This window comes from Dromiciops gliroides, chromosome 2 (genome assembly GCF_019393635.1).
Source record: "Dromiciops gliroides isolate mDroGli1 chromosome 2, mDroGli1.pri, whole genome shotgun sequence".
NCBI lineage: Eukaryota > Metazoa > Chordata > Mammalia > Microbiotheria > Microbiotheriidae > Dromiciops > Dromiciops gliroides.
Genome location: NC_057862.1, coordinates 393,275,812 through 393,301,639, shown reverse-complemented (window position 1 = coordinate 393,301,639; position 25,828 = coordinate 393,275,812). Strand labels below are relative to the sequence as shown.

At 39.8% G+C, this 25,828-nt stretch overlaps 1 protein-coding gene across 3 annotated transcripts in view; it reads left to right on the top strand.

The window, feature by feature from the left end:
• Window positions 1–25,828, top strand: part of FKBP15 (FKBP prolyl isomerase family member 15) — a 99,199-nt gene that overhangs the window by 40,139 nt on the left and 33,232 nt on the right. For 2 of the 3 annotated variants that reach the window (XM_043988609.1, XM_043988610.1), the window contains exons 10-15: window positions 1,412–1,554; window positions 5,447–5,495; window positions 7,844–7,951; window positions 21,330–21,432; window positions 21,838–21,944; window positions 24,420–24,537. In XM_043988609.1, coding sequence (XP_043844544.1) covers window positions 1,412–1,554; window positions 5,447–5,495; window positions 7,844–7,951; window positions 21,330–21,432; window positions 21,838–21,944; window positions 24,420–24,537 — 628 coding nt within the window. The remainder of the gene's footprint in view (window positions 1–1,411; window positions 1,555–5,446; window positions 5,496–7,843; window positions 7,952–21,329; window positions 21,433–21,837; window positions 21,945–24,419; window positions 24,538–25,828) is intronic. The other variant, XM_043988611.1, reaches the window with a different exon arrangement.

Below are 25,828 nucleotides of genomic sequence, written 5' to 3'. Positions count from 1 at the left end.
ACCATCAGAACCAGTAAGTTCATGACAAACAGACTTCTTCAGCATAAACAGATGGTTGTAGATGTCCTTCATCCTGAAAAGGCCACAGTGCCCAAGACTGAAAATGGAAAAAAACTGGCCAAAATGTACAAGACAACTCCAGATGTCATTTTTGTCTTTGGATTCAGAACCCATTTTGGTGGTGGCAAAACAACAGGCTTTGGCATGATTTATGATTCCCTTGATTATGCAAAGAAAAATGCAGGGCATGGCCAGTATGAGAAGAAAAAGATATCAAGAAAGCAGCGAAAGGAATGCAAGAACAGAATGAAGAAATTCAGGGGTACTGCAAAGGCAAATGTCAGTGCTGGCAAAAAGTGAGCTGGAGATTTCATAACAGAAGGAATAAAAGGCACTATGGAGGATGTTTATTCATGAAGATGATTTTTCATCAGAGCATAAATAAACTATGTAAAAACTAAAAAAGAAAAAAGAATGGGGAACACGTGGACATGTTTGAAGGCAGGAGGAAAGGAAGTAGTTGATATAGAGAAGTTGAAGGAGAGAAGGGGACGATTGAGGGTGCAGGTTGCCTTAGGAAGGGAAGGACGGAAGGCTTGGCCTTGACAAGAAGAGCCCCCTCTTTGTCACAGACTTGGGGAAGGGAAGAGAGTTGGAGATGATGTCAGGGGTTTGGAGATAAAGAGAACAGGAGAAAGGGAGCCTTAACTTTTTTAGGAAGGTTAAGAGGAAATTGCAGTCCTTAACTTAGAGAGGAAAGGGGGAAGAATGGGAAGCCCAAGAAGGGAGAATGGAGAATAGCTTCTGTGGGGAGTATGGGAATCAATTAGGGAGGAATTAAAGGATCAGCTGGGGCCTACTTGAGGTTGGTTAATGAATTCACATTAAGCATGATAAATTCACTATAAACCACAAATTGTTGAATAACAAACAGCTGACTCTCCCCACACCCACCCTCCAAGACACAGCAGAACCCTAAATTGGAAAAAATAGACCCCCAAAAGTTAAATTGTCTTCTTTGTAGAAACATTTTATTGGTTTCTCTAGAGTCATCTTCCCCTGCTCTGAAATACTGTTCTCTCTTCTCCTCCTCCCTCCCTCTCTCTTCCCCCAATTATAAAACATAAAGATTTTTCTCTCCCCTGGGACTGTCTAACCCCAGAAAACACATCTGTCTCCACTCTACTCCTCTGGAAGACTGCCCTTTGTACATCATAGAACCCTAGAACATGAGAGCTAGGGGAGCCCTTTGAAGTCAGTCAGTCTGACTGCCTTTCATCTCCTCTCTTTACCATTAAATTTAAGCAAGTTATGGCTAATGGTATATAATCAACCACCTTGATTTTCTCAAGACCAGTGGACTGTTCAGCCAAGACAGTTGTTCTATATGTACTGATTATTCTTTTCTTAGGTGAAATTTGCCAAAGATTCTGGCTCTGATGGGCACAGCATTAATTCCCATGATTCTGCAACTCCTTCTCCAACACCTGGTGCTGATAACTTTAGTGCTGAACCAGTATTACTGCCACCCACTGCAGTGCCTTTTAAACCTGGGTAAGAAACTTGAACCTTAACCAGCTCTTTCAACATCAAAAAAATGAATGTAGGAGGAAATTATCCACCAAGTTTAGAGAAGCATCTTGGTGTACACTCACACACTTTGGAAGGATGCCATGGCTAATATTAATAAGATCTGTGGGAGTATGGACACTTTCTGTAGCATAATTCCAAATTTCTTTTCAGAATAGTTAGACCAATCAATATTTCTACAAACAGTGTATTAGTATGTATTTCTCTCCACAAACACTTCCATATTAACTCTCCTCTGCCAACTTGGTGAAACCTCAGAGTTGTTTAGATTTGAATTTCTCATTTTTTAAGAGATTTGTAGCCATTCTTCCTATGATTGTTAATAATTTGTCACTCTCTTTTTGAGGATTGTTTGTTCATATCTTTTTATTTTTTTTATTTTTATTTTTTCGGTAAGGCAATTGGGGTTAAGTGACTTGCCCAGGGTCACACAGCTAGTAAGTGTTAAGTGTCTGAGGCCGGATTTGAACTCAGGTACTCCTGAATCCAGGGCCGGTGCTTTATCCACTGAGCCACCTAGCTGCCCTGTTCATATCTTTTGACCACTTATTCATTGATGAATGGATCTTGGTCTTATGTGTTAATATTATTTCTGTATATCTGTACATATATGTGTATGTATGCACACACACTGTCCAAAAAGTACTTTTTCTTTTTTAAAATGATTTTGTTTATGTGTGTTGTTTTGTTTTTGCTGGGCAATGAGGGTTAAGTGACTTCCCCAGGGTCACACAGGTAATGTGTGTCCAGTGTCTGAGGCCACATATGAACTCACGTCCTCCTGAATCCAGGGCTGATGCTTTATCCACTGTGCCACCTAACTGCCCCAAAGTATTTTTTTAATATTCTCATGGCTTTCCCCAATATCCACAACCCCTCCCAGAGAACCATACCATATAACAAATAGTATTTTTTTAAAACAGAAAAGAAAAAGTAGAGAAAAAAAGATCAGCACAACTGATTAATATGTAGAAAAAGTTCAAAAACATGCACAATATCCAATACCCATGGGCCTCATACTTCCATGAAGGAGTGGGTTGGAAGTGTCCTCTTATAGGCCTTTTTTCTTTTTTTTTCTTTCTTTTTTTTTTTTTTGTGAGACAATTGGGGTTAAGTGACTTGCCTAGGGTCACACAGCTAGTTAAGTGTTAAGTGTCTAAAGCCGGATTTGAACTCAGGTCCTCCTAACTCCAGGGCCGGTGCTCTATCCACTGTGCCACCTAGCTGCCCCCATACAGGCCTTTTTTCAAGTCATGCTTGATCTCTGTAATTTTCCTATATTCACTTTTTGATGTTTGTGTATAGTTCTTTCTGTTTTCATTGTTTTTGTGAATACTGTTTTCTTGGCTTTGCTTACTTCATTCTGCATCACTTCATGTACATCGTTCCATGCTTTTTGTATTGAACATATTCATCATATCTTAGAGCACAGTTATAGTCCATTACATTCCTATATCACAATTGTTTTAGCCATTCTCCACTTGATGGGCTTCTACTTAGTTTACAATTCTTTGCTATCACAAAAGGTTCTGCTATATGTTATATATATCTATATATATGTATTAGTGTATATGGGGACTTTCTTCTTATTAGTGGCTTCCTCAGGGTATAAGTCCAGTGATGGAAGTTCTCATCAAAGGACACGGAAATTTTAATTACTGTTATTTGTATAATTCCTAATTGCTTTCCAGGATGGTTGTACTAATTCTTAGCTCCACTAACAATGCATTAGTGTGCTTATCATTCCAAAACTCCTCCAACTTTGACTATTGGTATTTTTTATCATGTTTGCCAATTAGTAGGGTGTGAGGTAAAACCTCAGGGTTGTTTTGATTTGTATTTCTTGTTAATACTTTGCAATTCTTTTCAGAATTGTCTGTTGGGGAATGGCTATTAATCTTCTCTGTGCTTGTCAATTGTTTATATATTTGTATACTAAATCCTTATCAGAGGAATTTGATACAAAGATTTTTTTCATCCTTATAATAGATGCATTCATTTTGCCTATGAAGAAGTTTTCAGTTTCATGTAATCAGTTATCTTTTATAATTGCCTCTATTCCTTGTTTAGTTAATACATCTCCTTGAGGGGCAGCTAGGTGGTGCAGTGGATAGAGCACCTGCCCTGGATTCAGGAGGACCTGAGTTCAAATCCAGCCTCAGACCCTTGACACTTATTAGCTGTGTGGCCCTGGGCAAGTCACTTAACCCCCAAAACCCAAAAAAACAAACAAACCCCAAAACAAAAGAATACATCTCCTTGAGCAGAACCAGGAGAACATTGTACACAGTATCAACAACATTGTTTGTTGATCAACTGTGATAGACTCGACTTTTAGCAATACAATGGTCCAATGCTCTCCAAATGCAGAAAAAAAGAACTGTGGAATCTAGATGCAGATTGAACCATACTATTTCTATTTTTTTGTTGTTTTTCTTTTTGGAAACTTGGGGTTTTTTGGAACTCAGTTTTAACAAATAGATGTTAAGAATTGGTTTTACATGTAATTGGGAAAAATAAATACTAAATAAAAACATTAAAAAAACAATTTTGGAAAGCAATTTGTAATTATGTTAAAGAAAATGAGGGGACAGCTAGGTGGCACAGTGGATAAAGCACTGGCCCTGGATTTGGGAGGACCTGAGTTCAAATCCAGCCTCAGACACTTGACACTTACTAGCTGTGTGACTCTGGGCAAGTCACAACCCTCATTGCCCTGCAAAAAAAAGAAAGAAAAAAGAAAATGAATAAAATGTCTATACCCCTTGACCCAGAGATAAAGGTTAAAGATAGAAAAATCCCATTTATATCAGAATGCTTATAGCAGAACTTTCTGGAGTAGCAAAGAACTAGCAACAAAGTAGATACCCATCAATTGAAGAATAACTAAACAAATTGTGGTATAATTAATGTGGAGAATTCAGAAACTCATGGGGAAACTTACATGAATTGAAGTAAAGTTAAGTAAGCAGAACCAGGAAAATACTATATATAATGGCTTCAGTACAGTAAATGGAAAGAACAAAGGAAAATCAAAACTGAACACTGAGTAATTAATAATGGCCATTTATGTTAGCCCTGAAGATGGATGAAAATGCACCTCCTGGGGCAGCTAGGTGGCGCAGTGGATAGAATACCGGCCCTGGAGTCAGGAGTACCTGGGTTCAAATCCAGCCTCAGACACTTAACACTTACTAGCTGTGTGACCCTGGGCAAGTCACTTAACCCCAATTGCCTCACTAAAAAAATAAAAAATAAATAAATAAAGTTAAATAAATAAATAAAGTTTAGAAAAAAAAGAAAATGCACCTCCTTCCTCTCTTTGCTCTGTTGGGGGACTATGAGTATGGAGCCCTGCGTATGCTGTCAGGTTCTGTTCTTGTGTTTGCTCATTTTGTGAACTGTTTTCTTTCCTCTTTTTTATTCTTTGTTATAATGGGTAATTCTTTGAATGAGAGAGGGGAGAAAGATATAGAAAAACAAAAGGTGATATAAAAATAAAAGGCATCAATACAAACTTTTTAAAAATAGGATTTGTTTTTTTCATTTGTTTTTGATAGGGCAATTGGGGTTACGTGACTTGCCCAAGGTCACACAGCTAGTAAGGGTTAAGTGTCTGAGGTTGGATTTGAACTCAGGTCCTCCTGACTCCAGGGCCGGTGCTCTATTCACTGTGCCACCTAGCTGCCCCTAAAAATAGTATTTGTAGTACTAATAGTGACCCTCAGAGACTTTAAAGAATAACAATTTCTTTACCTAACTGTTATCTGTTAAAATAGTTTAAAAGCCAAGTGTAATTTGAACTTGTGTTTCTTAGTTGTCTTAATTGTCTCAGGGTAAATGTGTTTTCTTTCAGAGAGCCAGCCGTTAGATCCAAGTCGAACTCCATCAGTGAGCAACTCGCAGTAAGTTATGTTAACTGCTCTGTTAGGCCCAGTGAAATCTATTCATGTTATTTTTATTTCTGTATGTAATGTAATATGTACTTCACATAGTTGAATTTATAGGCTGAAATTGTGATGGCAAATGTTGGTTTGTGTTACTTAACTATATGACTGATTCAAAGTAGAGCTGTAGGGGGGAATGAGAGGTTGTAGATATCGTAGTGTTTATAAAAATGAGGATGAACAGTTTAATGTGATTTTTACAAAAAAAATTAGGAGAAAATTTTGGAGAGGATAAAATACATAAGAATAAGAAAGGGGATTTTGAACATGAAATTATTTTCAATGTGATAGGAAAAGTGAATCAGGGTAAGAAAATAAAGTGTGTGAGGAAGGGTTGGTTGGGGTAAGATATATTAAATCTATGTTTTATAATGAAACCCTTTTTTATTTTATTTTATTTTTTTGTGGGGTAATGAGGGTTATGTGACTTGCCTAGTGTCACACAGTAATGAAACCCTTTTGTTACATTTGTATTCTGTTGAATATAATTGTTTTATGCTTTAATTAAGAAAAAGAAAAACTGATGGCTATAAATGTGATCTTTCTTGTTATTCCTACAAGTATTTGTTTTTGTTCCTTCTTTCTTTTCCTCTAACCCCTACTCCCTTTTTAAAAATTGTCTGCCAATTTTTAAAGAAGTTTTAGATTTCCACAGGAACAGCTCAGTTTAATTTTTTTAAAGATATGGAAGCCTGGGAAACTGCCAATAATAATAGCCAACATTATAGCCCTCTAAGGTTTTCAAAAGCACTTTACACAGTTTACATTTATATTTAAATTTTAAAGAGGGGGTTGTTTAAAGGAAAATGTTAAGAAAGTTGTGGATAATGAAAGTGGAATATAATAATCTCATAGTTCTACCCATCCCCCACCCTACCCCCACCTTGCCCCCTAGTCTTATGTTCCAAACTAGCCCACATAGTTACATCCTCACCCATCCCCTTCCATTTCCATTCCTTTGAAGATCTCTTGAGTAAAGTCACTTCCCCTCTCCAGGCCTCCATTTCCTAATCTGTCAAATGACTAAATTGAATTAAAAAGTGCTTAAGGTCACTTCCTGTGAGTTTAGATTTCCAATTTCATCACCTAGCATAAGATTAAAGAATAACAATAGTTGAACTTGTTTGAATTCCTTCTCTAACCCTTCTTTAAAGGGCTAAACTCAGGAAGGTAACTACACTAACCTGATAAAGATCAGATATGTATTTTTAAGTATTATCTTAAGACAAATATTATCATTTCCAGGTAGGACATTCAAGGAGATAATGAAGCATAATCTTAGGTTTTCAAACAAGTAGTTAAATTGGGTCCGGCATATTTCTGTTTCTCTGCTTCACTGCTGTCTTCCTTGATCTCAGTCACTCCCAGTTCAGAGTGGCTTCCCATTGTATCCTCTCCCAAGACTAAAGATTTCTGAATGCCTTCACTTCTACCAGGGTGTACAATGGGTTTGGTTTCATCCATTCCCTGCTTCTGATGGTGACCCACTCTGGTTTTGATAACTTCTAAGTTAGAGACTAAATTCCAAGGATCTTGAGAGTCTGGAAACCAATGATCTAATCTGTTTACATATTTCGAAATGGGTGATAGAGAAATTGTGTATCCTTAAAGAGAATAAGGCAGCATGGTGATTTATAATCAGCATAAGAAAATAGTGGCAACAAATCACATGAAAACTGTTATGGGGAAAATAATGGGGTTTTGGGATAGGGATTCTTAGGAATTCCTCTTTAAAGAATGACACCCTTTTGCACATAAATCCAATTAGAATAAAATAACAGTTTATTTAGGTGCTAGGGAAAGGGAACCAAGAGAGAAGTCCTTGGATTTCTTCTCATTGGGGAGAAGGCATGGCACAGAGGCGTAGCTCTCTGAGATACCTTTCTGCTCCAGCAGTAGACAAGCAGGTACTTTTATAAAGAACTGATGGTGGTCCCAAGAGGTGATCTTCTGACTATGGAAAGTTCCCTTATTGGGGGAGGACCATCCCCCCACTGGAGGTAGCTGGGGGGAATTTGGATGAGGTGTGGCTCTGGATCTCTCCAGCCATCTCTCCCCACCCCTCACGCCACAAATTCAGCAGTTGCACCTAATCTTATCTCCCCCGAGGGGTGGGAGAGACTGGAATGAAGGGTGGTGGTCCTGGAGCTAAACTCTAACCGGATCTGGTACCAATTATCTCTTTAGGTGTGTCTGTCCTTGTCTCTCTAGGAGAAGGTTCTTTGATTTACCCCAGAAAACTTCTGAGGTGCCCTGGGTCCATATCAAAAACAGTTAATTTTAGGACTTTTCTTTTCTTTCTGTAGAATCCTGATGTGACCAAAGCTAAGCTGATCTCCAGGATGGCTAAAATGGGACAGCCCATGCTACCCATTGTTCCTCCCCATCTAGACTCCAGTGATCCCGAGATTGAGGTATGTCCTCTTAGCTCTTCTGTGCTAGAGGATAGTTGTACAAATCTAGGGGCTTAAGGCTCTAGGAAACCAGGGCTAAATGAAACATGAGCTACTGTTGGCTCTGGCCCCAATAAAGGCTTTTTGCTTAGGGGACCTCTTTGGCAACATCTTGCACAGTGTGATTAAGCATCTCTTTCAGATGTGCTTAGTATTTTTGTTTTCTTTTGTTTTGTGGGGCAATGAGGGTTAAGTGACTTGCCCAGGGTCACACAGCTAGTAAGTGTCAAGTCTCTGAAGTTGGATTTGAACTCAGGTCCTCCTGTTGAATCCAGGGCTGGTGCTTTATCCACTGAGCCACCTAGCTGCCCTATTTTTGTTGATGAATATACACAAGAGGAAAAGCTTCCTATTAGCTAGGCAGTTTAAGGAGTGAATTTAACCCTCAATTAGTTCTTTGCAATATCCCTGAAGATGACTGATTTTCCACTTTGGGAAATGCAATTTCTTCCACTGTTCTCTAACAATTTGTTACATTACTAAAGATCAAACTGAAACTATAATTGTGTTCAGTAAATTGTGGAGAAAGAATGTAATGCTCACTGCTGAGGAAGAAAAGTATCAGAGGGACTGCTTTTAAAAAATAAATATTGCTCATTCGGCAGTTAAGATTCTGCTAAAAGGAATTGGGTTTTTGTTTTGTTTTATTTCGTTTCAGTTGTTTTTAATGGACTTTGTTTCAAGGCTCTTATCAATTTCTTCCCTGATTAGTCTGCATGTGGGGCTAAAACTCCTAGACTTCTTGAGTGGCTTTCTGGTCTTTCTTCAGTCCAACATTCATAGAGCTGCCAAATAATCTTCCTTAATGCAAAGATTTTGACTATATCACTTCCCTATTCAAAAACTCTCAGTGTTCTCATATGCTTGTAGTATAAAACACTTAGCCCTCTATAATCCGATTTCTACCAAGTTTTCTATCCTGATTGAATGTTTGGCTCCGTGGAAATTTATTTTGATTTGGGGACCCTACCTTTGGGCTGAGATTAAAAAGCCTTAGGCCCTCAGGGTCTCTTCTGTGTGGGAGGAGCTAGTGCCCCTCCCCTTCTGCTTTAGCTGAGCCAAAAAGCCTGTGGGCTGTATGAAAAGCCAGGTCAGACAGCTGGGGGAAAAAATGCCCCCAGTTCCCTCCGACCTGATTGGATCTATCCCAGAGATCCAGGGCTCATCCAGGCCAGCCTCTGCCATACCCCATGCAGAGGTCCCCGGGTGCACAGCAGGGGGCACGGCCCCCTGGAGCCCTGGGTGTGGTACTCAGGAGACACCTGAGCATCCCCTCCCTGCAGCTGCAGCCCTGGCTGGCAAATTAGCTTGGTGGGTGTGGGGGCGCAAAAAGCCCCAAGATGTGAGTGGAGAAAAGGAAAATATATATAGACCTGGGAGTTAGACTGGGAGAAGGAAAGGGAGGCCAGCAGACAAGATTAAGGCGGCTGACAAGAGGGCAGACTCAAGAAGCAGACAGACAGAACAGGGGGCAGCAGAGAGCACAGAAGCGGGCAGCACAGGTACAGGCTGGAGAAAGCGAAGATTAAGAGTGCAGAAAGACTGGAGCACTAGGAGAACAGAAGGAGAGGTTGGTGAGAGAGAAACACAGGGGTTCAGGTGGCAGTAAGGAGAGGAAAATTAGAAGCAGGGGGATTTACAAAGTGAAAGGGGCTCCTAGTTAGAAAGTAGCTGAGCAGAGAAAGTGGAACATACCCTAAGGCAAGAGGCGGCAACAGCCCTTATTGTATTAAAAAAGTACCAGTGCTTTCAGGTGGAAAGGCCTGAATGTAGTCAGGTTGTACATTTTATTTCCCTGTATTCTTTTTTTTCCCCACTCTTTATTTATTTGTTTATTTTTTCTGTTACATGTAAAGATAGTTTTCAACTTTTGTTTATACAAGCTTTCCAATTTCAGATTTTTCTCCCTCCTTCCCCTCCCTCCCCCCTCCCCTAGACAGCAGGTAATCTGATATAGGTTATATGTATACACATAATAACATTAATCCTATTTCTGCATTAGTCATGTTATAAGAGAAAAATCAGAGCAATGATGAAAAACCTCAAAATAGAAAAAACAACAGCACCAAAAACAAAAGAACTATTTTAATGGTTCATTCAGCATCTATACTCCTCAGTTCTTTTTTTTTTCTTGGATTTGGAGATCCTCTTCTATCATGAGTTCCCTGGAACTCTTCTGTACCATTGCATTGGTGAGAATATAGTCCATCACAGTAGATCAACACTCAATGTTGATGATAATGTGTACAATGTTCTTCTGGTTCTGCTCATCTCACTCATCATCAGCCCATGCAAGACCCTCCAGGTTTCACTGAACTCCTCCTGCTCATTGTTTCTTACAGCACAATAGTATTCCATTACATTCATATACCACAACTTGTCCAGCCATTCCCCAATTGATGGGCATCCCCTCAACTTCCAATTCCTTGCCACCACATAAAGAGCAGCTATAAATATTTTTGTACATGTGGGTCCCTTTCCCCTTTCCATGATTTCTTTGGGGAAAAGACCCAAAAGTGGTATTGCTGGGTCAAAGGGTATGCACAGCTTTATCGCCCTTTGGACATAATTCCAAATTGCTCTCCAGAATGGTTGGATCAGTTCACAGCTCCACCAACAATGCATTAGTGTTCCAATTTTCCCACAGCCTCTCCAACATTTATTATTTTCCTTTTTTGTCATTTTAGCCAATCTGATAGGTGTCAGGTGGTACCTCAGAGTTGTTTTAATGTGCATCTCTCTAATCAATAGTGATTTAGAGCATTTTTTCATATGGGAATAGATAGCTTTGGTTTCTTTATCAGAAAACTGCCTGTTCATATCCTTGGACCATTTCTCAATTGGGGAATGACTTGGATTCTTATAAATTTGATTTAGTTCTCTGTATATTTTAGAGATGAGGCCTTTATCAGAAGTACTGGCCACAAAAATTGTTTCCCAGCTTTCTGCCTCCTTTCTAATTTTGGATGCATTGCTTCTGTTTGTACAAAAATTTTTTAATTTAACGTAATCAAAATCATCCATTTTGCATTTTATAATATACCCTGTATTCTTAATTCAAAATTGTATCTCATAAATAAACTCTGCTTTGAATATTTAGTTAAGAGGCTTCTTAATCTTTTGCTTATCAATTTGAGAGCAGTGTGGTAGAACTTTATAAGTGGCCTATATTAAATTAATAGTAGTCAGATAGCCAGCCAGTGAGTCAAAAGTCTCAGATTAAGTACCCCAGTCAGATTAGTCCCCCCAAATTAGGCTAGTCAGCTGAAATAGTTCTACAGCTCTTACATGCATGCTACATTCCATTCAGACTGAACTCCTTTCTGTTATCTGACTTTAACTTGCCATCTCTTCCCACCAAGCTTTCTTGTCTGTGGTTAGATTGAATATCCTAATTTCTGCCCACCAAATATTCTCTCCTTTAAGGTTCGGTTCAGGTGCCACCTTGTCTGTTCTCCTAGCCCCCTACCTATGTCTCTCAAAAGCCTGCCACACATTTCCCTAAAATCCTTATCTCCTTTTGCTTCATTTTATTCTGTGTTACGTTTTTCTTATTTGGGGGCAGGCATGAATCACAGGATCATAGATCTAGAATCTTGACTAGCCAGCTAGTCAAGTCCTCTTATTTTGTAGATGAGGAAATCAAGGCCCAGGCAGATTAAGTGATTTGTCCAAGGTGATACGAATTGTAATCATCAAAGGTGAAATTTGAACCCAGGTCCTCTGATTGGATCCATTTGTGCCACACTCTAATTCTAGCACCTGACTCAGAGCCTTGCACTTGGTAAAGGTTTCAGTAAGTGTGTGTTGAACCAAAGCAAGAGGTGAACCTTGAGAATCATTGTAAATGGAATTAGTTTCAACTCTTCTTTTACTACTTGGAAGATATATTCTAACTAAAATATCCCAGCTCCTCCAGCTGGTCGGAGAAGACCATCTTCTCAATTATATGAGAGTTTTTGGCCTGTGTCTGGGCCAATGCTTAGTGTATTAGTTTGGTTGTGGGAGAGTGCTTGGGTGGGGCTGGAATAATTTCAAAGGCACCAGGGATTTCCGCCTCTAAGCAGCAATGAAGTGCTGACATTAGCAGATCACACATCTGCACACAGTATTTTATGGGGTTCCTCTGTGAGCATGAATTCCTGTTTGCAGCAGTCGTGAAGCTGCCACTTCCCCCGCCCCATTTCTCTAAGCATAAGAAATGGCCAACGTGGTCACAAGCACATTTATAGAAAGGCTGAATCTTAGGGTCAAAAGGGCCCTCAGAAGTCATCTGGCCCACTCCATGCTTGACTAGAACTTCCTCCCCACAGCCAACGTGTTATCACATCTTCTTGTTACTTTTTCCTTTATGTCTCTCTTATACACCGCCCTTTTCTCAGCTCACACAACCACCCCCAACTCAGGCCCTCATTTCCCCTCTCTGGACCACCACACCCACCTCTGTCCTCCTCAGATGACAGAATGATTGTGCCAAGTGCAGCTCCCTCCCCCAACCCCAGCTCAGTAAACTTGAGTGGGCTTCAGTTGTTTCCAGAATCAAATAGAAAGTCCTCCATCTGACATTCAGAGGCCATAAGGACCTGGGTCTTTCCTTTCTTCTAAGTCTTCTTATGCTTCCCTCTCCTTCTCACACACTGGCCCACTTGCTGCTCTTCACACATGACATTCTAGCTCCCACCTCTTTGGCTTTGCATTGGCTGTCTCCCAGGCCTGTAATGCTCTTCTTCCTCACTTCTACCTCCTAATTTGCCTGGCCTGATTATCTTAGAGACTTCTGAACAAGGTGACTATCTAAAGAAGAATCAGACAATCTAGTATCCTCTACCAAAAAACTGGAAATTGGCACCAGACAGAATAATGATCAAGAAATCCAACAAGAAACTGCAATAAATGACTTCTTCAACCCCAGAATCTCACAGAAAGTTAGCCAGAAGCCTAGAGGCAATAGAAAAGGGGGCCACCAACAAAGTCAGTACCAACTGAGTAGCCAGTTAGCCAAGCTGGTAGCTACCCACTTCCACCAGAAGTGGTTCAGAAAAAACGTGTAGCGGGGCAGCTAGGTGGCGCAGTGGATAGAGCACCGGCCCTGGAGTCAGGAGTACCTGAGTTCAAATCCGGCCTCAGACACTTAACATACACTTACTAGCTGTGTGATCCTAGACAAGTCAATTAACCCCAATTGCCTCACTAAAAAGAAAAAAACAAAACAAAAACATGTAGACTGGGGATTTATGTTTGGAGACAGCAGATACAGAGGGCTCCTCTGAGAAAACCCAGGGTGGTCAGAAAATCCCAGGTCTTGGAAGCCCAGGAGAAAAGTAGGAACCAGTCCAGCACAGCAGCACTTTGACCCCAAGCACAGTGAGTGTCCAATACTGTATCCTGAAATGCCATAAAGGGCCCTGAAGATCCAGTGCTCTGAATGTCAGAAGTCCAGAGGAGGCCTAACCTCAGGAGGTAGAGGTCAGCACAGGAACTCAGGAGACCCTAGCTGAGACCAAACAGGTCAATATTGTTGACCCCACCCAAAAGCACAAGAAGGGGAAGAGCCTACAGAGCCCCAGTTTATGAACTAAACCTGGAGAAAAGAATAAACCAAAGAAGACCCTGACTAGTTTTTGTTGTTGTTGTTGTTTTGTTTTTGTTTTTTTTGCAGGGCAGTGGGGGTTAAGTGACTTGCCCAGGGTCACACAGCTAGTGAGTGTTAAGTGTCTGAGGCTGGGTTTGAACTCAGGTCCTCCTGACTCCAGGGCCAGTGCTCTATCCACTGCGCCACCTAGCTATACCCCCCACTAGTTTTTAAAGCTATTATAGATCTAGAGATTCCCCCAAAAGAGGGACTCTATAACAATTGCAATCAGAGATTCAAAGGAAAAAAATTGATTTTCCACAAGGACTATGTGAATAACTAGAAGAAATGAAAGATAAAAATGTAAAGCTCTAAAGAAAAGAATTGGAAAGACAATCAGTAGCTCAGTAGAGGAAATGGTAAACAGTAATGGGCTCCCTGACAACTAGAATAGAACAAACAGAAATCAATGGCAGCAAGAAATATTAGAAGAAAACCAAAAGATAGAAAAAACAGACAAAAATGTCAGATACCTGATCTCAAAAAACAAGGAGAGATAATTTAAGAATTTTTGGACTCTCTAAAAACTATAGGAAAGAAACTTGCACATTATATTTCAAGAAATCATAAATGAAAAAGTGCCCTGGTCTATTGGAATGAGATGACAAAGTGAAGATAGAACCCTCTAATCACTTCCTTAAAGGATCCCCAAAAGAAAAAGTCTCATTAACACCATCACCAAAATTGTGAGCTCCCACATCAAAGAAAAAATACTACAAATTAGCAGGATTATATGAGACCTAGCAGCTTTTACTTAAACAGCAGATCTTGGAATACAATATTCCAGAAGACAAAAGAGAGAGAGAGAGAGCCTAAACAACCAAGAATATTTACCCTGCAAAAGTGGATATAATCCTACTGGGTGTGAGTAGGGATGGGGATGGTGGAATGGACTTTACTTGAATAGAAGACTTTCCAGCAGTTTTGTTGAAAGACTCAAGAACTTTGATCAGTGCAATAAACAACCGTGTTACAATGAAGCATGTTATTCCACTCCTGACAGAGAAGTGATCAATTCAAGGTAAATAAAGAAACATACAGTTTTGGACATGGTCACTATATAGATTTTTGTTTAATTATTCTTACTTGCTGCAAGGGTTTTTTCTTTCTTTTAGTTTTAGTTTTTGTTTGGTTTGGTTTTTTTGGTTTTGGTTTTTTTTATAAAGTATTTTATTTTTTTTTCCCGTTACATGTAAAGATAGTTCTCAACTTTTGTTGATTTTCAGATTTTTCTCCCTCCCTCCCCTCCCTCCCCCCTTCCCTAGACAGCAGGTAATCTGATATAGATTCTGTGTGTGTGTGTGTGTGTGTGTATAATAACATTAAACATATTTCTGCATTAGTCATGTTATAAGAGAAAAATCAGAGCAATGAAGAAAAACCTCAAAATAGAAATACAACAGCACCAAAAGCAAAAGAAATAGTATGGTTCATTCAGCATCTATACTCCACAGTTCTTTTTTTTTTTTCCCCTGGATTTGGAGATCCTCCTGCATCATGAGTTCCCTGGAACTCTTCTGTACCATTGCATTGGTGAGAAGAATATAGTCCATCACAGTAGGTCAACACACAATGTTGATGATACTGTGTATAATGTTCTTCTGGTTCTGCTCATCTCACTCATCATCAGTTCATGCAAGACCCTCCAGGTTTCACTGAACTCCTCCTGCTCATTGTTTCTTACAGCACAATAGTATTCCATTACATTCATATACCACAACTTGTCCAGCCATTCCCCAATTGATGGGCATCCCCTCAACTTCCAATTCCTTGCCACCACATAAAGAGCAGCTATAAATATCTTTGTACTTGTGAGTCCTTCTCCCCTTTCCATGATCTCTTTGGGAAAAAGACCCCAAAGTGGTATTGCTGAGTCAAAGGGTATGAACAACTTCAATCTAATAGGTGTCAGGTGGTACCTCAGAGCTGTTTTAATTTGCATCTCTCTAATCATTAGTGATTTAGAGCATTTTTTCATATGGGAATAGATAGCTTTGATTTCTTCATCAGAAAATAGCCTGTTGGGGTGGCTAGGTGGCACAGTGGATAAAGCACCGGCCCTAGAGTCAGGAGTACCTGAGTTCAAATCCGGCCTCAGACACTTAACACTTACTAGCTGTGTGACCCTGGGCAAGTCACTTAACCCCAATTGCCTCACTAAAAAACAAAAACAAACAAAAAAAAGAAAACAGCCTGTTCATATCCTTTGACCATTTCTCAATTGGGGAATGACTTGGATTCTTATAAATTTGATTTAGTTCCCTATTATATTTTATAAATGAGGCCTTTATCAGAAGTACTGGTCATAAAAATTGTTTCCCAACTTTCTGCCTCCCTTCTAATTTTGGATGCATTGCTTCTGTTTGTACAAAAACTTTTTAATTTAATGTAATCAAAATCATCCATTTTGCATTTTATAATATTCTCTATCTCTTGTTTGGTCATAAACTGTTTTCCTTTCCAAAGATCTGAAAGGTAGACTATTCTTTTCTCTCCTAATTTTCCTATGGTATCACCTCTTATGTCTAAATCATGTATCCATTTTGACCTTATTTTAGTATAAGGTGTAAGATGTTGGTCTATGCCTAATTTCTGCTATACTATCTTCCAGTTTTCCCAGCAGTTTTTGTCAAATACTAAGTTCCTATCCCAGTAGCTGGAGTCTTTGAGTTTATCAAACACTACATTACTAGTGTCATTTACTACTGTGTTTCCTGTGCCTAGCCTATTCCATTGATCCTCCACTCTATTTCTTAGCCAGTACCAGATAGTTTTGATGACTGCCGCTTTATAGTAAAGCTCCAGGTTTGGTACCGCTAACCCACCTTCCTGTGCATATTTTCTGTACAATTTTCCCCCTTTTCTCTTTTTCTTGATTACTATTGTTAACTCTTTCCCTTCCATCCTATTCCCTTCCCCATGATATTTATTCTATTATCCATCTTCTTTCATCCTATCACGATTCAAAAGGGATTTGCTTCTGTCTATCCCCTCCCCCACTCTGCCCTTCCTTCTTTTGCCCCTTTCTCCTTATCCCCTTCCCCTCCTATTTTCCTACAGGTTTAGAGAGATTACTCCACTCAATTGAGTGTGTACATTATTCCTTCCTCAAGCCAGTTCTAAGGAGATTGAGGTCTTTTTTTATTTGTTTGTTTGTTTTGTTTTTTGTGTTTTTTTTTTTTTTAGTGAGGCAGTTGGGGTTAAGTGACTTGCCCAGGGTCACACAGCTAGTGAGTGTTAAGTGTCTGAGGATGGATTTGAACTCAGGTACTCCTGACTCCAGGGCCAGTACTCTATCCACTGTGCCAGTTAGCTGCCCAGAGATTGAGGTCTTTGAGCCAATTCTGATGAGTGTTAGGCTCATTTACTGGCCAGATTAAATAGATTAGTCCACCCAGTTGGGTGTGTGTGTTAGTCCCTCCTTGAGCCAACTCTGATGAGTTTAAGGTCTTTGAGCCTTTTCTGATGAGTGTAAAATTCATTTACTGCCTTGCTCCTCTTTCATCTTTTCCCCCACTCCATAAGCCTTTTCCTGTTTCTTTCGTGTAGGATTTCACCTCTGTCCTTCCCCCTCCCCCAGTGCATTCCCCTCACTCCTCAATTTAAAGCTTCCAAGAAAAATATGAATTGGTCTCAGGCCATAGAGGTGCTCAAAAAGGACTTTGAAGATAAAGTTAGAGAGGTAGAGGAAAAAATGGAAAGAGAAATGAGGGTGATGCAGGAAAGACATGAGAAAAAAGTCAACAGCTTGAAAAGCCAAATGGAAAAGCTCTCTGATGAAAATAATTGCCTGAGAATGAGGATTGAACAAATGGAATCCAGTTACTTTATGAGAAACTAAGACACAATAAAGCAAATCCAAATGAATAAAAAAATAGAGTACAATGTGAAATATCTTCTGGGAAAAACTGCTGACCTGGAAAATAGGTCCAGGAGAGATCATTTGAAAATTATTGGTCTACCTGAAAACCATGATCAAGGAAAGAGTTTAGACACCATCTTCCAAGATATTCTCAGGGAAAATTGCCCTGAAATTCTAGAAGCAGAAGCTAAAATAGAAATTGAAAGAATCTACATATCACCTCCAGAAAGAGATCCCAAAAGGAAAACTCCTAGGAATTTTATAGCCAAATTCCAGAGCTCTCAGGTCAAGGAGAAAATATTGCAAGCTGCCAAAAAGAAAGAATTCAAGTACTGTGGAGCCCCAGTCAGGATAGCACAAGATCTAGCAGCTTCTATATTAAAGGACCAGAGGTCATGGAATATGATATTCCAGAGGGCAAAGGAAATGGGATTACAACCGAGGATAACCTACCCAGCAAAACTCAGCATAATCTTTCAGTGGAAAAAATGGGACTTTAATGAAAAAGAAGATTTTCAGATATTTGTGATGAAAAGACCTGAACTGAATGGCAAATTTGACTTTCAAATACAAGACCCTAGAGAACTATAAAAAATTGGAGTTGGGGGACATGGCCTGGGGTCGTACAGTGGGTGACTGTCTTGTGTCTGAGGCAAAGTTTTAGCTCTGATCCCCCTGGGTCCAGAGGTGGTGCTTTGTCCATTGTGTCACCTAGCTGCCCCATAATGACATCCTTAGGGTTAAATTGAGGAGTGAGGGGAATAAATATTTTTTCAAATGCACAGAAGAAAAGGGGAACAGAAGGGAATAAACATTTTTATATAGGATGTACTATGTACCAGGTACAAACATGTAATTTTCTTCTCACAACATTATCCCCATTTTATAGTTAAGAAAACTGAGGGGCAGCTAGGTGGCACAGTGGATAAAGCACCGGCCCTGGATTCAGGACTACCTGAGTTCACATCCGGCCTCAGACACTTGACACTTACTAGCTGTGTGACCCTGGGGAAGTCACTTAACCCCAATTGCTCCACCAAATAAAAGAAAGAAAAAGAAAACTGAGACAGAGTTTGAGTGACTTGTTGGTCACACAAATAACAAACAGAAATTAGAAGGAAGCATATAGTGTTTTTTTTAAATATTCTGGTCTTGGTGATTGAAATTTTTTTTAATAAGAGTATTTTATTATTTTCCAGTTACATGTAGAGATAGTTTTCAACATTTGTTTTTATAAGATTTCTAGTTTCAAATTTTTCTTCTTCCCCAAAACAGCAAGCAATCTGATATAGGTTATAGATGTATAACCACATTAAACATATTTCTGCATTAGTCATGCTGTGAGAGAAGAGCAAAAGGACAAACCTTAAAAAAGAAAAATAAAAAAAAATAGAAATAGTATTATTCACTCTGCATCTAGATTCCATAGTTCTTTTTCTCTGGATTTGGAGAGCATTTTCCATCATGAGTCCTTTGGAACTATCTTGGACCATTGTATTGCTGAGAAGAATCAAGTCTGTCACAGTTGATCAACACATCATGTTGTTGATACTGAGGAAGCACATAGTTTTTAAAGTAACATTTAGAATTTACTATATAGTTGTTGTTTTGTTCTGTTTTGGTTTTTTGCAGGGCAATGAGAGTTAAGTGACTTGCCCAGGGTCACACAGCTAGTAAGTGTCAAGTGTCTGAGGCTGGATTTGAACTCAGGTCCTCCTGAATCCAGGGCCGGTGCTTTATCCACTGTGCCACCTAGCTGCCCCCGTGAGTTTTTTTTTTAAAAGCAAACAGATTCAGGAGTACCTGAGTTCAAATCCGGCCTCAGACTCTTAACACTTACTAGCTGTGTGACCCTGGGCAAGTCACTTAACCCCAATTGCCTCACCAAAATAAATAAATGAATGAATGAATGAATGAATGAATGAATGAATGAATAAATAAATAAAAGCAAACAATATAGAGATTCATGATTTCATATGGAATCACTTTTTTGTGTACTGCTGTATATATATAGAAATGGTCCTTTATTTTTTTTTACATCTAAGTTCAGAATTTAAAACAAATTTTTTAAAAAGACATCTTGAATCCAACTTTTTACAAGAGACATTTCCTGCCCCCCCCACCTCCTGCAGCTCGTGCCTTCTCTCTGAGTTTATCTTCCATCTACTTGATATATCTTGTATAAACCTCATTATTTGCATGTTGCTTTCTTCATTACAGTATTGGCTCCTTAAGGTCAAGGACTGCTTTCGTAGGGGGGAGGGTTGTTGTTTTTTAATCCCTAGCATTTAGCATACTGCCTGGCATATAGTAAGCATTTAAGAAATGCTATTGACTAACCGTGCAGCATCCTCCATTCAAAGACTCTTCGGTGATAGTGAACCTACTTCTTCTCAGAGTATCTGATTCCACTTTTGGGTAGCTCAAATTTTTAGGAGATTATTCCTTATGTGGAGCTGAAGTCTACTTCCCTACATCCATTACTCCTTGTTCTTTTTGCTGTAACCAAGCAGAACAAGGTTAATACCTTTTTTATATATAACTCTTCAAATACTTAGCTGTCATGTTCCCCATCCCTCTTCCTCCACTGGGCTATCATAAGGTAGGTCTCCAATTCCCTTACTGTCCTGGTTACCCTGCCCTGGATATGCTCCAGCTTTCCATTGTCCCTGTAAAACATGGTACAAAGAACTGAACAGAGTACTCAGGATGTGATCTGCCTAGGTCAGCTCTAATACAACAGGACCATAGACTCCTTTGAGATACACAATATTCCTAACTTCATGTGGTCTTAGTTCACATTGGCTCATTTGGTTTCCAAGTCACTCTGTTGACTCACACTGAGTTTCTAGTTCCCCAATCTGTTGTCTATCCTAGTCTCTCCTAGTCATGTACTTGTGCGTTTGATTCTTTGAACTCATGGGTAGGACTTTTACACTTAATCTTATTAATTTCATATCAGATTTCCCTTTTCTACATTTTTTTCCATCAAACCACTATCTCAGGTGGGTCTGTTATCGATAGAGGTGTGTGATAAGATATATGTATGAGGAGATACCACTGCTTCCAATGCACTTGTTAGAGAGCAGCCTAGTTCTTATTTTTTGTTTGTTTGGTTTTTTTGGTTTTTGGTTTTTTCATAGGGCAATGAGGGTTACGTGACTTGCCCAAGGTCACACAGCTAGTAAATGTCAAGTATCTGAGGTCAGATTTGAACTCAGGTCCTCCTGAATCCAAGGCCAGTGCTTTATCCACTACGCTACCTACCTGGCCCAGCCTAGTTCTTATTAAAGGAAAGATAAAATGAGCATCTTAAAGAGTTATGGTCATTATCTAATATTCACTGAGTACCCACAGATGCTGTGGGAGTAGGAAGTGGGGGGCAGTGCTATACAGTTCTTTAGGTTTGCTTACCCGTATTCTATGGGGACGAACTATTTCACCCAGCATAGGTGGCTGACCTGCTGATTTGGACAAGATTATCCCAACAGAGCAAAAATGAACAATTCATATGAAGGAAGATCAGCAATTCATAATATTTGAAATTTTGCTTGTGTTTACTAATGATTCACTATAGTTTGCATGTATAAGTTCACAAATAGACTGATAAGACCCATGAGCCCAATTTCCATAGATTTCTTTCTTATTAGCTTTCCTGTTATCTGTCTACTGAGGAATAAACACAGGGCTTGCTTTTAAGCAAGCTTTAAATAGCACTAAGACTTTCAGGACATCCTGTATAGTAGAGGGTATGAGCCTTCTACTTGTAGGATGATCCTGTGCAGCATAAACATTTTTGTCCCCTGCCCCCTCCTGAATAACTAAGCCTTATGTGCCTGCCTTAGGATCTGAATGCCCTACGAGGGACAGGTCAGCACATGATGACTGCATCCATCCATCCCTCTCCTGAGCCAGCCCACGCACCACCTCGGCCAAGGATGTCACCAAGTAAGAGATTTCTGTAGCTCCAGAGTATGTGAATTAGATCAATGAAACCTTTATAGAGCCATGTCAGTTTTATTCCTTGAGCATGGCTTAAAAAGGAAACTCAATGGCTCTACTCACTTCCTCTTCACAAATTAATAAGTTCTGTGGCTTCCACAGTGTTAGGAACCTCCACACAGCGGAATTATCTCCCAGAGTTGACCCTGATTGTAGGACTGAGTGCCTGGCATGAAACAGCACTCAGCCTTGTTCTCGCTCATTGTAGAACTGCAAGGCTTGAGAGGATGGGCTCATACACAGTTTTCAGTGCTGAGAAATATGATAGTATATACAAGCTGCCAGTCAAACTGTAGTATCCACCTGGGTGTCAAAGAGATAGGTAAAAATGAAAATCTTGTTTTATTTTAGCACCTCAGCAATCAATGCCTGGGATCCAAGCGCCCTCTGCTGCCTTAATGCCAGTTGCAACTATCCAGTCCCACTCAAATCTGCCTGGAAATACTCAGTCCTTTCAGGTATTAACATTGATAAGGATACATTAGGAATTTTTTGATAATTTAATTCCATTCTGGTTAAATCTGTCTTTGCCTTTGTTGGTCACTCTATAGTACTTTTTTTTTTAATAAAAAAAATTTTAATGTAGTACATCAGTGGCTTGGCATAGCAGTTATAATACACCATCACAAACATTTCATTTTATCCTTGTAACCTACAAGTGAGTCATGGCAAGAATAATTATCAGCCCCCAATTATTCTCCTCCTTTATTCTGTAATACTTTTTTTTTTTTTTAAGTGAGGCAATGGGGGTTAAGTGACTTGCCCAGGGTCACACAGCTAGCAAGTGTTAAGTGTCTGAGGCCGCATTTGAACTCAGGTACTCCTTACTCCAGGGTTGGTGCTCTATCCACTGTGCCACCTAGCTTCCCCTCTGTAATACTTTCTTAGGCAAAAGGTAGGCAGTTGTTTTTGTTTCCATATAGTCTTTGTCTATGTTCTTGGTTTTTTTTTCTTCCACAACAAACAGCAAAGACTGGCAGAGCGATGGCTAGTTAGGGGGCCTCAATATGGAAGGTATAGTTGGCATGCTCTGGGCTTCTAAGGTACCTTTTCAAGAGACACTTCTGTGAACTGTTGTCCTCATCCCTCTTTTCAGGTTAAGAGTGCCCAGCAATTTAGGGGCTTGTCAACAGCATTTTGGGATGTTGCCTGACTTGGGTGTGGGTAATGGAGTAGCTTAGAATAGGAAAGGGGATAATAGCCTGAAACCAAGTAATCAGCTTTTACTGGGAGATTCTGTGTCAGCCTCTTGATATGAAGAAGATTAAGTACAGAGAGGCAGATCTACCACTTTGAAAATTGGCAGATTTAATTTGGGATCCTAGTCAGTAATTATGCCTTTACCATAATGTAAGCCAAATACATTCATACAACTAAATCATTTTTAGAAATCGCCATGCCTAGTGGTACAGAAGTTCACAAATTGTTATACAGCTTACTTTAAAACATGTTATGGAACGCTAGGAAGGATGCTGAAGAATCTCTCTTTCTCAGCATGATTACAGTTTTCCTATTTAGAACTACTCACCAGAGTAGACATGCTGCCGGCTTTCACTGTAATATAACTCTAGTGTTGATGATCGCATCCACCTCTGAAATATCAGGCTCTCACAGTAGTAATGGCCTCATGTCACAGTCTAGCTATCTGATCCATCTTCTCCACTCTCAAAGCTCCCATCTTAGTTCAAGCACTCATGACCTCTTGCTTAGATCATTGCAAAATCCCCCATTTGATCTCCTTGCCTCGAGTCTTACCACCCTCCTGTCAAACATATACTATTGCCAAAACACAAATCTGACCTTGTGACTTCTCAACTTTTCCAACTCTGGTGGATTTGGATGAATTCCTCTGTTGCACTTTTTCTTTTTCTTTTTTTTAGTGAGGCAGTTGGAGTTAAGTGACTTGACCAGGGTCACACAGCTAGTAAGTGTTAAGTGTCTAAGGTCAGATTTGAACTCAGGTACTCTTGATTCCAGGCCCAGTGCTCTATCCACTGCCCCACCTAGCTGCCCCATCTGTTGCACTTTTAAAGCATTTAATGACATGTCCTCAACCTCATTACTCCACCTCCTGTCCTGCCCTGTGTTCCTAGGTGGATTGACTTCTCTGTGTTCCTCATTCAGAACACTCTATCTCCTTTCTCTGTGGCTTTACATAATGGCCATTTTCCTGCTTGGGATGCACTCAGTCCTCACCACCACCTCATAGAGGCCCTCTCTTCCTTTTAATAATAATTGGGGTACGGGTAGCTAGGTGGCACAGTGGATAGAGCACCAGCCCTGGAGTCAGGAGGACCTGAATTCAAATCCAGCCTCAGACACTTAACACTTACTAGCTGTGTGACCCTAGGCAAGTCACTTAACCCCAATTGCCTTACCAAAAACAAAACAAAACAAAAAAATAATTGGGGTGGGGGCAATGAGGGTTAAGTGACTTGCCCAGGGTCACACAGCTGGTGTCAAGTGTCTAAGGCTGGATTTGAACTCAGGTCCTCCTGAGTCCAGGGTTGGTGCTTTATCTACTGCACCACCTAGCTGCCCCACCCCTCCTCCTTTTAAGAACCATCTTCTGCATGAGGCCTTTCCTAATTCTCCCCTTTTCTTCCAAGCTTCCTTGTATTTAACTACTTTGTATTTGCATTTATTCACTATATGTTTGATTAGAACTGTACTGAGACTTTTGGGACATTGTTGTGTATGTTTTAAATGTACTTGTCACCCCCATTAGAATGTCAGCTGATTGTGAGCAAGGATTGTTTTATTCTTTGTACATATACCCTCAAGACTTAGCATAATGCTTGGCACATAATAGGCACTTAACGAATGAATACCTGTTGATTGATCGATTAGTCTTCTTGGTCAGTCAGAGAAAAGCATGACTGGAAGGAGGTGGTTATTTTCAAAATGCACCTATAACTCTTGAGGTTTCTTAGCCCTATGCAGGTCTGCAGGCCTGTGCCTATCACCAGAATGCTACCCCAGTCACTTCCCAACTACAACCTGTGGGACCCATGTATCCAGGACCACTTTCTCAGGCTCCACATTTTCAAGGTAAGGACAAAAAGCCCCCAAACTCCATGACGCTTTTCTTGTTCTTTGACTCATTCTTGTTGTTTCTACTTTTCAATCTCTGGATGTGAAAAGAGAAATTTACATTTTCTTGACCATGATTACTTTATTCCCTGCATCTTTTCAGCCCCTCTCCATTTGTTCTCTGTCTCTCTCAAAATTACTATAATGTATATGAAACAGTAAGCAAAAATGTTTGAATGTTGATAGCTTTCTGTTCAAGCACTTAAAAATAAAAATGTTATTGTTCCCTTTAAAAGTATTACTAGTGGGGCAGCTAGGTGGCGCAGTGGATAGAACACCGGCCCTGGAGTCAGGAGTACCTGAGTTCAAATCCTGCCTCAGACACTTAACATTTACTAGCTGTGTGACCCTGGGCAAGTCACTTAACCCCAATTGCCTCACTTTAAAAAAAAATTTTTTTTTTTTGATGTATCCGTAACATCTGTGGAAATAACATGGACATTTTATGGGAGGTATTTTTGAGACACACTGATCATTTATGAATAGTTAAATTTTAGTTGCTTTAGCATCTCTTTTAACCACTCTGATTGGTCCATAGCAAGTCCAGAGTAGCTATTTGGAGTATCTGACCTTCATCCTGATTGGTCTGTCCTGTCCAAAGATGTAAGTCATATAGGATGATAAATGTAGAGAAGACAATTTGATCCATAAGCCTCTAACAATATTAGATATTTTGCATCTTGTCACTACCTACTTAATTCATTATCATCTACTGAAGCTACAAAAGGATACTCTTAAATCACATATATCAGTAAGGAATGGGGATAAATCTCCCTCCCAGCTATCTCAAATAATGTGTGCCACATTCTGAACCTGGGGTCAGCTGGGTGGTGCAGTGAAGAGAGCACCAGACCTGCAGTCAGGAAGACCCGAGTCCAAATCCTTTATCAGAGGATTGTAGGTTATGTGACCTGGGACATGTTATTTAATTTCTGTCAGCCTCTATTTCCCCCAAACAAAGCATGGAGATAATAGGACTTAATTCACAAGATTGTTGTGAGGATCAGTGAGCTATGTGAAGCACTTTGCACACTATATAAGTATTCACTCTTGTTTGAGAGGAGAGAGGAATCTTTCACTGTCAGTTCTCCAAAGGGCTTTGGGGTTTGTTTGGGTTTTTTTCACTTTATTTCTTTCACTTTTTTATTTGAGTTTTCTTGTACAAAATGATGGTAATGTTTCACATAATTGCCTTTGTATAACCTATATCTAATTACCCACTGCCTCAGGGAGGGAGGAGGGAAGGGAG